General features: G+C 32.6%; 1 protein-coding gene and 3 non-coding genes across 4 annotated transcripts in view; all 4 read left to right on the forward strand.

Moving 5' to 3' along the window:
* Positions 1-14,519, forward strand: part of LOC125070640 (dynein axonemal heavy chain 10) — a 59,459-nt gene that overhangs the window by 30,135 nt on the left and 14,805 nt on the right. Inside the window, exons 51-69 of the mRNA XM_047680588.1 lie at positions 595-718; positions 1,111-1,295; positions 2,109-2,201; positions 3,294-3,446; positions 4,609-4,764; positions 8,499-8,669; positions 9,023-9,211; positions 9,466-9,595; positions 9,953-10,053; positions 10,305-10,430; positions 10,918-11,095; positions 11,247-11,377; positions 11,506-11,648; positions 11,879-11,971; positions 13,027-13,129; positions 13,401-13,598; positions 13,673-13,817; positions 13,909-14,126; positions 14,262-14,467. Coding sequence (XP_047536544.1) covers positions 595-718; positions 1,111-1,295; positions 2,109-2,201; positions 3,294-3,446; positions 4,609-4,764; positions 8,499-8,669; positions 9,023-9,211; positions 9,466-9,595; positions 9,953-10,053; positions 10,305-10,430; positions 10,918-11,095; positions 11,247-11,377; positions 11,506-11,648; positions 11,879-11,971; positions 13,027-13,129; positions 13,401-13,598; positions 13,673-13,817; positions 13,909-14,126; positions 14,262-14,467 — 2,843 coding nt within the window. The remainder of the gene's footprint in view (positions 1-594; positions 719-1,110; positions 1,296-2,108; positions 2,202-3,293; positions 3,447-4,608; positions 4,765-8,498; positions 8,670-9,022; positions 9,212-9,465; positions 9,596-9,952; positions 10,054-10,304; positions 10,431-10,917; positions 11,096-11,246; positions 11,378-11,505; positions 11,649-11,878; positions 11,972-13,026; positions 13,130-13,400; positions 13,599-13,672; positions 13,818-13,908; positions 14,127-14,261; positions 14,468-14,519) is intronic.
* Trnaa-agc lies at positions 2,823-2,895 on the forward strand. The gene has a single exon. It is a non-coding gene; the product is annotated as a tRNA-Ala (tRNA).
* Positions 2,982-3,054, forward strand: Trnaa-agc. The gene has a single exon. It is a non-coding gene; the product is annotated as a tRNA-Ala (tRNA).
* On the forward strand, positions 6,473-6,545 carry Trnaa-agc. Its single transcript has one exon. It is a non-coding gene; the product is annotated as a tRNA-Ala (tRNA).

Consider the following 14,519-nt stretch of genomic DNA (forward strand, 5'->3'; position numbering starts at 1 on the left):
GTGTAACTACAGGCACAAGGGACGTAACATCTTAGTTCCCAAGGTTGGTGGCGCATTGGTGATGTATGGAATGGTTTATATTTCTTACAACGCCATTGTCTATGGGCGCTGGTGACCACTTACCATCAGGTGGCCCATTTGCTCGGCCGCCTACCGATATCATAAAAAAAAAAAAAAATTATTCGAACATAAATGTATATTAAAATAAAATTGTTTATTATTCGCCGAGCGCTACTTTGCTTATGAATTCGTTACATTAAAATAAAAATTCAACAAAGACGACGAAATGTAAAATATTTTAAAACAAGACTTACAACTTGATATCTTTTATTCAAAAACTCTGGTACAATGAAAGCTATGAAAATTTAAATAACGATTATTCAAATTAAAAAAGATGGAATACAAAATGAATTTTAACTTGATTATTTAAATAAAAACTAACGAGCCTCGTTTATAGTTCTCATTATTTATTTAAATATTATTTAATTACGTTTCATTTAATCGCTGTAAGTCTAATTGTAATAGCTTTTGTATGTATGCAAGTCATGAAATAATTCGCACGATATTCATGCGTTTTATCATTTTAATTTTCAGTCGATGTATAATAGTCTCGGTGCAGCGATCGTTGACGATGGGAGATTCGACTTTGACAATTACGTGAAGAAAGCTTGTCCGATGATGCTTGTTGAAGACACGCTTGAAAAGAAAGCTACAACCAGTAAGTTAATGTTTTATAAATTGGTAATACAATTAAACAAATTACCAATTTATAAATTTCTCAAAATGAGTAACGTACTTTACGCTATAAAACTGAAGAAAACGTGTAAAGTTAGTAAAATAGAAGCAATAAAAATTCCAATACGTAAAGCGCTCGGTAATTATAAGGTCTTAGATTCAATTCCTGGGTCGATCTAATAGCTCATTGGATTTTTGTCTTAAGTCTTAAATTCGGCTTCGGTGAGTAAGTAAAGATATTAGTCCTGCGTAATATCTTTCTCCAGTACTAGCAAATTAGAATATAGTATCTCTATCTCTTTTCATATATTAAAGTGAGATAGGAGCAAGCTAATATTGATGATATTGATGTCTGTTACCTCTGTCTCTATTCAGAACACTTTCCAATGGCTTTCCCATCGCTCTACGACTACTGTCTCGAGCTATCGACCAAGACGTGGGAGGCATGGGAGTGGCTCGTGCCGGAGTACATCCACGACAGGGAACTGAAGTTCTCGTCGATCCTCGTGCCCACCGTCGATACACTGAGGATGACTTGGCTGATTAAAATTATGGAGAGTGTAAGTATTGGGATTATTTCGAAGATTCTTCTGAAGGTACTTCTTTAATATTAGTAGACCTGTTAGTTAGGTATTGATATAGCAATATCAGGAGATACAGTTTATAGAATTAAATTTAAAATATATTCTAGTTGCGTGACGGAATACTATGTTAATATATATAGTGATGGATAATATGAATTATCGATGAGTCAACAAAATAGATCAATCTCAGATGGCACATGAAACGCACTGAACATATAGCAAAGTAACTAAGTACATACAAAGCCAAAAGCGAATGCAAATTCGCGATAGTTCGAAATTACGCGTCTTTTTGTAAATTCATTGCTGTTACTTTATTGATTATTATTTATTTATTTAGAATTATTGATTTTGATTTTGGACTATTCGGAATGCTTCTTACTGCCTATATGCCATTTGTTTTAAAATCTGAGGTTTATTGAGATTTATTAAGAACTTCAGAAGGTTAGGGTAATATAAAAGAGAGGCCCGATTCTTAGAGATTTAAATTTATTTTGCCGAATAAATATTTTAAGAGACTATCACACAAAATACTAAATTGACAATACTTTTAAGTGAGTATTACTGGCCAGTTAAGTAGTAGGCATCTCTTTTGTACTTAAAGATATAAAACGTACTATTTACAAGAGATTAAGTTGAACCTATAAAATTTTATTGTTAATTCAACATAAACGATCCAAATATCATAATATAAAAAATAAATAAAAAAACTTATAATTGAAGTGGAAAAAAATAATCATACACGTTATTTAAAAAAATCGTGTCAGGCAGTTCACCGTATTTGTTTTCTAGGTGGAAAGACCAGTCTTGCTCGTCGGTGACACCGGGACTTCAAAAACAGCAATTATATTCAACTACTTACGAGGGTTGCCACCTGATAAATATGTAGGTTTCATTCAGTATTATACATTTATAATACACGACGATTAATTTATTAGGATTAATATAAAAATTATAACGTTTGTTGTTTTTTTCGTTACAAAATTTAAAATCATTCACAGAACAATATATATATATATATATATTATATTAATCTATTTATTCGGCAACCTGATCGAGACTATGCAAGGTCAGCTGTTGACATTATGTTGATCAAATTGTGAAGCTCAGTACAACGAATAAGCAGGCCGTATAAAAACACGGTCAACCGTGTTTTTTAATGCTACCCTCCTTCCAACTGATACTTAAGTAATACTTATATTAATAAATAAAAAAGTGTATTATTTAAGTTTTATTATTTATAGACATTCGAATCGAGTTTAAAATGTAAATTTTTAACAATATTTTAGCTGTTTATTACATTAAATAACATTTTATCTAAAATTGGTAAATTATAGTACAAAATACAAAAGAAAACAAAGTATAGTAAAATATGATTTCTTAAGCGTATTCCAATCATTTAACGAGGTAGCAATGTGACGAAATGAGAACAGCAGAAATTCCAATGTCGTGTGTATACTTTTACTGCGTACGAAGTGAACGTTTAATTTAGCCAGATTGCATATCGGGGGCGTAGCTCAGATGGTAGAGCGCTCGCTTAGCATGCGAGAGGTACCGGGATCGATACCCGGCGCCTCCAATTTCTTTTTTATTGTACAACAATAGTATTTAATACGTATACCCTTACTGAACATATTGCCTATATAATTCTGACAAGTTTTCAAAGGGGGCGTAGCTCAGATGGTAGAGCGCTCGCTTAGCATGCGAGAGGTACCGGGATCGATACCCGGCGCCTCCAATGTGTTTTTTTTTACGTATAAAATATCTATTTAGTACTAAAGCTTATGTACGTAGATAAAATCAGTGGCCACTACATAGAAATTTGTGTTTGAAAAATGGTTGCCATCACTTCAATATATACACGTTCATATTCGTAGCTATAGCTTATAAACCCTAATTAGAAAATTCGTTACTACTTCTTTTATTGAAATTGAAAAATATGAATGGGAAGATTAAATGAACAACCGTTCCTGTTAGTTAATTCAACAGATGAACTTCTCGTCTCGCACGTCGTCAATGGACGTGCAGCGGAATTTGGAGTCGGTGGTTGAGAAGCGGACAAAGGATACCTTTGGACCCCCTGTCGGCAAGAAGATGCTGGTGTTCATCGACGATATGAACATGCCCATTGTAATTTATCGAATTTTATTTATTTATTTTAAGGAGTAGTTTTTAGTAATTTTATTTGTTACGATGATGATAATTTTTCTTGACCGATTTCAAGTCTTCCTATCGCAATGCAGAGAGACCAACTGTACAGGAGGTGTTATGGTACACATGTGCTTGCGCAAACATTGGGCTCTTTTATATTCAGTGTGAATTACCGTGATTATAAATCGATAGATTACATGTTTACTAACGCGCGTAATTGTAAAAGCCGTCAACAGACCAACTTGAGGCTTTGGATTTTGGCTTTGGGCCTTATGAATTTTTATATGACCTGAGATAGGGCTTTACTACGAATCTAACGTCTTAAAAGCTATTAGACCAACGAGGTAGTCGACTATATAAACTTGTTATAATAAATTTAATGACGTCAATACTGAAAAAAGGATCAATAATAAACAAGTACAAATTTTAAATAATGCTACATCGCTCGCTACATTGACAGTTATAGTTATAGGTAAAAGGTCTATAAAGTGAATAGTCGTCTTAAAATTTTTAAGAAATTTTAATTGTTTTTAATTGAAAGTTTAAGTTACTGCTATGAACTATTTATTTTATATATTACTAGGCTTTTGATATTTTGGATGAAGGAAATTCCTTATGCTTATTTCATTTATCTTTAGTATTATGCAACAAAATAATTAAAAGATCAAATTCAAGTCTTACATCGAATGAAATTAAGTTCGATAGTTAAGAAATAAGAAAGGAACCATGATAATATATGTTAATAGTAGATAATGTAATCCAGACTATATTTAATAAGACGTATAAATACCGTAGAGGAGTAAGATATGTCGCCATGTTCAGTAAAACTCTACCATAATTACAATTTATCATTCATTTATTCTTATCCAAACTATTTGCTGTCGTCGTCATTGTGTTGCAAGGCAATGTAAATCAAAATATACTTTATTCAAGTAGGCTCTTGTAAGCAGTATTGAAGCGTCATTTTACTATATTATAAATAATGAAAAACAACCATCAGATAAAATGTATGTTCTGTCTGTACTGAGAAACTCGGGCAAGAAGAATTTTAATTTAAAATATAAGAAATATCATTTCCTTTTCACAATAAAATTCATAAAAAGGTCATTAACGTTTATAACCCATGCCACTTATCGTTCAGGTGGACACATACGGAACCCAACAGCCCATAGCTCTTTTGAAGTTGCTCTTCGAAAGGAAAGGTTTCTACGACCGAGGCAAAGACCTCAACTGGAAAAACCTTAAGGATATAGGTTTCCTCGCGGCAATGGGAAAAGCGGGCGGTGGCAGAAACGATGTAAGTTTTTAATTTAATTCTTATTTGGCTCTCGTCTTACCATTTTCTCATTTGACAATTAAAACGAAATGCTCCTTAATGAAATATTTTTTAATGCATTTGAGTGAAAGTAATTTTTAATTGTGTCAATATACCTAATGAAAAAAGCATTGAAGTTTGCTAGCGTAATATGATTTTCATGGTTTTTTTACTAGTGTAGAACTATTCTTTCTAAAAGAAATACAAAGCAGGTTATATTTGTTACCGCATGCTGATAATTTAGAGTGAATTGGCGTGCTTTCGTTAGTCAGATCTATGACGTTATTTTGAATTTCTATCGTAAATTTATATTAAAATTATTTTAAATGTAAATTAAGTAATTGTAACGTTTGAGTTAAGTTAAATAGAATTTACAAAAGTAAGTTTAAATTTTCTCTTGACCATTGGATGCTAGTTACAAATGTGGTAGAACTATCAGCGACACCTAAAGATTTTCTCATGATAATCATCCTTCAACTTCGAGCAGGATATGAATAAAAATATTAAGCATATGCTTTGCATATGTGGTGCTTGCTGTGTAATTTGAATGATACCGACCCTCAATGTCCCAATAAAATTCACGCTCTAAACAATTTGGGTAGTACGTTAAACGATTTGCAAGACTGTATTCTATATAACTAGACAGTTGAAGATTAAAATATATAACTATGATTTTGGTAAAGTTTTTGGTTATTGGTGAACTGTAATAAAAACCAGATTGAACCACGCCTTGATTCTGCGAATTTTAACGCTAATAAGTTTCTCGAATCGGTCGATAGGCGATGCAATTAGTGAGTCAGGAAGCAGATTAAATGAAAAAAAAAGTTATATGCAACTGGAAAATATGTTTTAGTTTGTTTTTAACGTTCCGTGCCGTGTGAATGTTATTGAAAGCTATTGGTATTACTTTTTTGATATTTACAGCTGAATGAATGGATAGTGATTTGAATAAAAACGTAACTTTATTAATCTTTTCTATGATCAGTTAAAGTTAAAAAATATAAAATTAAAAATACGAAATAAAGATTTATCCTAGTAGGTATAGTACAGTCAGCGTCATATTATTTAAAAAAAGTATATGACGCTGACTGTACGATTTTAATATATTATATCAGACAGGTATAATCTTGTACTAAATAAATTATAGTACACTTGCCAGAATTACGGCCACGTCGGTGTCTTTCTTTTTTTATAATATTGTAGTAGTAGACTGAGGGGCCAATGAGCCAGCTTATGGATTTATCATACCACCACCGCCATCAAGATATACACATTGAAATTAAGAAATATTTAAATACCATTACTTCGTCGCCAACGTGCCACCAACTTGAAAGTAAGATGTCATATCCCTTGTGCCTATAATAAACACCGGCTCGCTCGCCCTTCCCTCTGGAATATAATACTAATTATTGTTGTTGTATGGTAGCCTGTTGGGTAACCTACCCAACAGGCTACCATAAAGCCCTACCAACTAACTTGATGATGGCTATGAACCCAAGTGTGGGAGTAATTCAAATAACTTTTACTTTTATTGGAGATTATTCATAAAATTACAGATGGATGAATTGATGATAGAGTGCATGTGAGAGGTACCGTGCCCGATACCCGGCGCCTCTAATTTTTATTTTTTACAAACAATAGTACTTTTTAGTAATAAAATCGTTACTCAACATTCCCATGAGTTTTCATCGGGGGCGTAGCTCAGATGGTAGAGCGCTCGCTTAGCATGCGAGAGGTACCGGGATCGATACCCGGCGCCTCCAATTTTATTATGTTTTTTAATGGTTAAGCAATACTATTCAGTACTAATACCCTTATTGAACGTATCGTATAATAATAGTGTGTTAGATATATTAATAGTGACATTACGTCAGGATCTTTTAAGAAAATTTTCTATTTATTTATTATATTATAATATTTTAAGGTTATCAGACAATAGAAGACTATATATGAAACATAAATATTTATTAAACCTTTATAATAGCTGTAGTAATCGTAATATTGTATTAATTAATATTTACATTAACTCACTACCTCAATATTAATTTTGTATCTTGATAATTGCAAAAAAACTATTCATATATTATCAATAATTTAACAAGCAAAGGACAAGGTTAGGAGCATATTCCACTACGTTGTTCCAATGTGGGTTGGTGGATTCACATGTTGCAGAATTTCGTTGAAATTAGACACATTCTGGTTTCCTCAGGGTGTTTTCGTTCACCAACGAGCGCGAGGTGAATTAAAAACACAAATTAAGCACATGAAAATTCAGTGGTGCTTGTCTGGGCTTGAACCCGCAATCATCGGTGAAGTTGTACGCGTTCTAACTACTAGGTCATCTCGTCATATTATTTTGTGCTTAAAAGGTGAGCAAGTTAGTATCACTCACATTAAACACAACCACAGAAAGTTTTGTCAAAGTCAAATGTTTTGTTCAATAAAGAAGCACTGGCTTTTTAACCGTCAAAAATAACCTCGAGCTAAAATGAACACCTCAAATCTAAAAAGATCCGGCGAAAAAACTAAGTGATATTTTTCTTACAATTGATATACATAGTTTTGTTTAAACCGCTTCAGTCATTTCATTGCGTGGGAAAGTAATATTAGAATCCATAATGGAGTTATCTTTAGCTTTTTTGCTGCAACTAAAAATAAACAGACTCGATCACTATAATAGTATTTATTCTTCACTAGCTGTAGACTCGTTTCGCGTGATTGCTAATATCGTTAAAAACGTTATCTCTCTTGACCGTTATTTCTCTACGCTCTGACTGGAACTACTCTACGTTAAAGTCGAGCATACTTTACGATCTACATTTTTGCAACAGAAAAACACTGCAAATTATAATTTTTAACAGGAATTATAAAACACAATAATTCACAGAAACAACATCGTAGATTTTGAACACTGACCATAATGCGGTGTTCGTGGTGCATTACGTCGACGAAATATGCATCCGCTTCTCCTTACTTTTTTTTCCTCAACGTCCCCGCCACGTTTTTCGCGCTGTTACAAACAAAGACAATGATAATTTTATTTTTGCAAACAAAAAATACACGGACACATTCATAAATATTCTCATTTTATTTTCTTTATAAGTTATAGTTGTTATTTCTTGCAATACTGTAAAAAATATAGCTACATTTTCTTGGAGATTAATAAAAATTTAATTCAGAGTAACGTGCAAAACATATTTAGATTAATCACAATAATAATTATTAAAATCATTCCATCAAATACATTAAAATACCTCGTCGTGGTCGTAAACTTTCCAGAACATATTCGATAGAAATATAGTTTTGTTTAAATTACATAAAAACAAGAATACTTAACTACCCTTATATTTATTTTATAAATGAGAAATTATATAATATAAAATATACAATGCTACTTCGACGACACTGGAATACTTCTGGTGTACATACAATAATTATCGTTTTTTTTTTGCGGAAAAATTAGGCGAAATTAGGTCACCGCAATCCCTACATTGGCGCCGTAAGAAAACAATTATATAATTATATTTTGTGACTCTATTTCCTAAACTAGATTTAACTGTATTTCAAAAGTCAGTAATTTAAGCTATGCATCCGAAAAATTGTAGCGTTGAAGCTTACGATTCAAAACATTTACTAACCTTAAATAAATGTAGCGCAAATTGAAACTGAGAAACAATATAAAATAAGGAAATATGCTAATATGTATTTGTTTGTAGGTGGATCCGCGTTTTATTTCTATGTTCTCGGTCTACAATCTGCAGTTTCCGTCAGAGGCGACGTTAAGCCACATTTATATCTCAATCTTAAAAGGACACTTTTCTATTTTCCCGGAAGAAATACAGGATATTGTGGACAAAATAGTTCAAATGACACTCGACTTGTACAAGGTACGGGATATTATAAGAAATAAATTTAAAATAATTTTCTGTTTATGTAAAACAATCAAAATAATTTTAATAAAATAATTTCTGTTGTTTGTATAACATTTATTAATACAAGTCTTTCAATAAGGCAAAAAGAAGTGAAGCAATTTCTATAGTGTTTTTAACAAAATGTTATATGTATAAATCAGTCAGTATGAGGGGTAGGTTTATCAATATAGATAATATTAACTTAGTTTATATTTTAAATGGGTAAAAGAAATTCGGAAGTAGAAAGGCAAGTGTCTATTTCTAAAATAATTAATTCAGGACAATACGTTCATAACAGACGTATTTATCGATTAAATAAATATCATCAGATAATAATAGTGGATCTCCCCCCTACTCCGGCGAAATTCCACTACATCTTCAACTTGCGTGATCTGTCTCGAATTGCTGCTGGTATGTGCCTCACGCATCCCAACTTCTTCAGCGAGAAGCGTAGCGTCGTTAGGTGCTGGAGAAATGAGTTCACTCGCGTTATTTGCGACAGGCTTATTAATACCCAGGTGATGCTGTTTTATTTATTCTTAAATATTTCATAAAATGAGTATAAGAGTAAAAAAAGACTTCAAATTTCCAATAATGATTATTTATAGTCGACTACTGGGCGAACATAAATAATTGTTATTTTCATAATTATTTTAAGCTTTGACAATTGCTTCTTTTTATCATACCATCTACGAATCATATCAAATATTTAATTTAAAATAATTATAATATAATTATACAATTTACTGAAAAAACGTTGATTGAATAATAGGATAATGATTTAATGCGTGGACACATTCAAGAACATGTTGCAAAATATTTCCCGGAAGAGGAACCAGTTGTACTAGAAGAAATTGTCGTACCCGAGGACGATGAGAAACCACCCGAAGAAGAGGAGGATGGTAACCTAATAAAGACTCATTAACTAACAGTAAAATAAATTGACCTTTAACTTTGTTCTGTCTTGTTTCTGGTTTTCTAATGGTAACAACATCAGAAATCTAACACTATTACTACCTGTTGGTATATTATCTAAAACAATTATTAATTGATTTTTTATTGATTAAAAATAAACTATGCCCCAGAAAAAGAAAAACGAGCTTCTATTATTCCTTCTTCACTGGCGATGAGTAGCCGTTACTTTCTTCAACATCTCCACGTCCATCAGCCGACATATTTTTTAGATATAGTGCAATTACAACAATAATTATGAATATTGGCAGAATACTATACAATACCAAACTGTGTTTTATTCGCAGAGTATGGGATGACTGATGCAAAACCACGGTCACAGATCGTTGAAGAGCAGGACGAACAAATAGAAGAGGAACAAGAAGTGGAGACTGAAAGGGAACTGACTGTAAGTCTTCTGAATAAAACACAATCTATTCTTGAACAAATAAAACCTTACATCTATGAATATATATTGTGAGGATAATATTCTTAATACATAATAATTCTCCAATGTTATAGGTTCGGGAAAATTGAAATGAATTTGTGGGAAAATGCGATACTCATAAAATTGATACAATGACAAAACGCAAATTTATAACTTATACTAAACTGTTATTACATTATGTATGACTGTTAATTGAATTTGTATATTTTCAGTTAGAAGAATATGTACTTCGGGATCCTCTACTCTTTGGTGACTATCGCAATGCACTCGATGAAGAAGAAATTAGATATTATGAAGATCTATTAGATTATGAAGCGGTTTATTTCCTATTTCAAGAGGTACTTAATATGTATTTGAGAATTAAAATATTAACTCAATTAAATTAAGATCTAACATTTTAATATGTGTTCCATGTATGGTACAGTCGTTTTCCTGACTTTACTGTAGGGTTGATAATGAAGAATTTGGTATCTTTTATTATATTTTATATTTACACCCTTTTTCTCCTCAATTAAACTACGATTTTTTTAACTGCCGTTGGGTTTTACTTGCCCCGGGATAGCGGTCCTTAACTCCTTACACATTTTACTTATTATATAATTCAAGAAAATGCTAACTATTAATACATATCTACAGTGTATCAGTACATCTTATAATTAGTTTAAGAAATAAAGATCTTGACAGTTTAAAAATAATAATTTGACGATCTAGTTATATTTTTCTTATCATTTTTTAATTAAATGGGAACAAGAAAAAAGTGGACTACCTATTTTTAGCACCATGTAAATTAGCACTGTAAATCGTGTTTGATTTTGCATGTTTAAGATTCTCGACGAGTACAATGAGCGAGTGGGCAAGATGTCAGTGGTGCTATTTGAGGACTGCCTGGAGCACCTGACGCGTGCACACCGCGTGCTGCGCACAGATCGCGGGAACGCGATGATCATCGGCGTCGGTGGCTCCGGGAAGAAGTCCATCTGCCGTCTCGCCGCATTCGCCGCCGGTGACATAGATAAATTAATAAATTATTTCTTCAAATAACAACTCATCTTTCTGAACAATTTATAGTTCATTTGACAAAGAAAATAGCTATAACTACTCGTAATAGCGATATTTTTTCGTGATTAAATATTTTATATTTTCATTTAAAATAGGATGTGAAATGTTCGAAATCACCGTCACACGCAACTACAACGAGAACACGTTTAAGGATGACATGAAAAGGCTTTACAATCAGCTTGGTGTCGACGGCAAGCCTACCGTCTTTTTGTTCACCGCGGCGCAGGTTTGTAAAATGACATATTGTTATGTTTCAATTTAGTATTTTGTGTATTTCGAAACATCAATAAACGCTTAAATAATATGTTTTAAATACGACACAATTCGATTGAACGTTTAATTTTATTTTTATAGATTCTTGAAGAGGGTTTCCTGGAATTTATCAACAACATTTTGATGATTGGTATGATCCCCGCTCTGTTTGGTGATGATGAAAAAGATGCCATCATAAATGCGGTTCGAAACGAAAGTTCGGAGGCCGGTTACGGCGTGGCGAAGTAATCAAATTCAATTTATGAATTCCCATAGCATTACTCGTTAAACTTTACCTGGATCTGAGTTGGATCATTCTTTAAATTTCTTTTTTTTTATTTTCGCTCGAAAAAATAAAGTTCCATGTTATAATTAATAGTTATGCTGGCTTATCGTTATCGTAAGCTTCAGCTTAATAATTTTATACATTTACACCTTTCCAAGCAATGTTATATAAAACAAATACTACTTACAGAGACGCTGTCTGGAACTATTTCTGTAACAAATGTGCTGACAATTTGCATGTCGTCCTGTCCATGTCGCCGAGCGGCGACATACTGAGGAACAGGTTAAGTTCAATAAATGTACTCGCAATATATGGCGACAGTTGTCTCATTCAACCGAATGCCCTGCATCTATTTTATCAATGGCTTTGGTTTTTCGCCTTATATTCGTATTATTGAGTGCACCGAATGTACGTATATTTTCCTATCTAGTAGGTAATTATTACATTTATTAGTGCTTTAATCTATATAATCATTTAAATTAATAACTAAACGCCTTATTTATATTTTGTTTCAATTTCCATTTGAACTATTTACATAATTAGAAGATAAACATCTTTCTATGATAAAATTTACTTCTTAACAACAATCCAAGCAGTTAGTTTCCTGTCTATTGAAATCAATTTAGTCGTTTTGTAATAGTTTTTTTCTATAATTACAAATTAAAAAGCATATTATGTAAACACAGCTCAAACTTTGAAGCGATGTTGTTTGTACATGTGTCTCAAAAAAAGTACAAAACTAAAGTAGTATATTTCTAAATACCAATAAAACAGATAGAATCGGGTAACATACGGTAATCGGGTCTTTTAATCACTCAATATATTTAGCTATACTCGTCCACTACTGCAAATGGGTTCTTCAATGTTCTTTAATGACACAGCACCTCGATCTTCGATTCAATCTGCTGCCTGTCACTTAGCGTCTATCGTCACACATACGCTACGCTGGTAAAGGCGTAAGGTCGTCGATTCTGCAACATATGTTTCCACCTTACTAATTTTTTGGCTATGTCGATAACTTTGGTTCTCTGTTGTGTTATTTTACATTTAAGATTTGATCTATCAGAGGACCTCTGAGCATATCCACCTAATTGAGCGAACTTAAATTGGTAGACTAAATACTGTCAGTGCCCATGGGTCCCGGGTTGACCTGCCAAATGTTCAACGATCACAACCGCTCAAAATTACTATTCTGATTAATATATATATTTCTCGATTAAATGTTTCATTTAGTAATTGTTATCTTGTAAACAGTAGTACTATTATCTGTCACGTTTCACCACTAACCTATTTACATTTATTATTTATTCTAATTGAACAATATTTTCATGGAATAGATGTCGAAGTTTCCCTGGCCTTGTGAACAACACAACGATTGACTGGCAGTTTCCGTGGCCGAAGCAAGCTCTACTCGCTGTAGCAAATGTCTTCCTTGCTGACGTGTGTATTTTAATCCTATACGTTATATTGTTTTTTTATATTATCAAGATCATTGTATCAGGGATTTTTAGAAAATCGTTATTACAATCTTAAAAATGTTACTATTAATATATATAAAATTATTCTTTATTTAAGAACATAAAAATTACAAATCAAGTTTATTCAAACGACTTAATAAAAAAGTATTTGATTCATTTACGAACATAGACGTAAGAATAATATTTATCAAATAAATAAAAAAGAGTACAAATGGTATTTTCCGATCACACAGGTGCAAAAAATTCCTGAAGAATTCCGTTCAATAATCGTGGAGCACGTCGTGCACGTGCACTTGTCGGTTGCGCACTACTCAGCCGAATTCCTGTTGCGATTGCGAAGAAACAACTACGTCACGCCCAAACACTACATGGACTTCCTCAGTAACTACATAGCGCTACTCAATGAAAAAGACGCATTTATCGTGGCACAGGTAAAAATATTATAATTCGCCTTTCAAATTTAATATTGTATGATTTCTTAGTTCCAATTAATACATGTTTTCAGTGTGAGCGACTAATTGGCGGTTTGGCAAAAATCGAGGAAGCAAATGTTCAATTAGAAGACCTAAATGCTAAGCTGGCAGTTCAGAAAGTGATCGTTGCTGAACAAACAAAAGAGTGTGAAATATTACTTAAAGAGATATCAACAGGTAAGAAAAAAAATTACAAATTTTAAATTTCAAAAACATTTACATTTCCAACATATGAAATAATTTTAAACAAAAACCTATTTATTTTTAGCTACCGAGGCTGCCGTCGCTAAGCAAACCGTAGCAGCAATAAAAAGTCAGGAAATCACAGAACAGAGCAAAGTGATAGCAGAAGAGAAATCAGAAGCAGAAGAAGCACTTTCAGCGGCGCTTCCTGCGCTAGAAGCTGCTAGATTAGCGCTTGCTGACTTAGATAAAAACGATATCACTGAAATTCGATCTTTTGCTACACCTCCAGAGGCAGTACAGGTCATTAAATTTTAATTAAAAATTTACTCTTAGTCCTTAAAATTTAAGGCACAGTTGTAAGAAATGCTTTATGCTAAAATCAGATAATAAAATACTTTAGTAATGTTCCAATTAATATTACATTAACAATTTTAGGTAGTCTGTGAATGCGTTGTAATAATCCGTGGAATAAAAGATGTTAGTTGGAAAGGCGCTAAAGGAATGATGGCTGACCCTAACTTCTTACGTAATCTCCAAGAAATGAATTGCGATCTCATTACGCAAGCTCAAGTGAAGGCAGTGAAGGCTCATATGAAGAAGAGTAAAAAACTTGACACCATGCAGCAGATAAGTAAAGCTGGGTAAATACAATCATATTATACTACTATTATAATAACTTTTTTACTACTCGAC

The sequence above is a fragment of the Vanessa atalanta genome, chromosome 17 (assembly GCF_905147765.1).
Source record: "Vanessa atalanta chromosome 17, ilVanAtal1.2, whole genome shotgun sequence".
NCBI classification, from domain to species: domain Eukaryota; kingdom Metazoa; phylum Arthropoda; class Insecta; order Lepidoptera; family Nymphalidae; genus Vanessa; species Vanessa atalanta.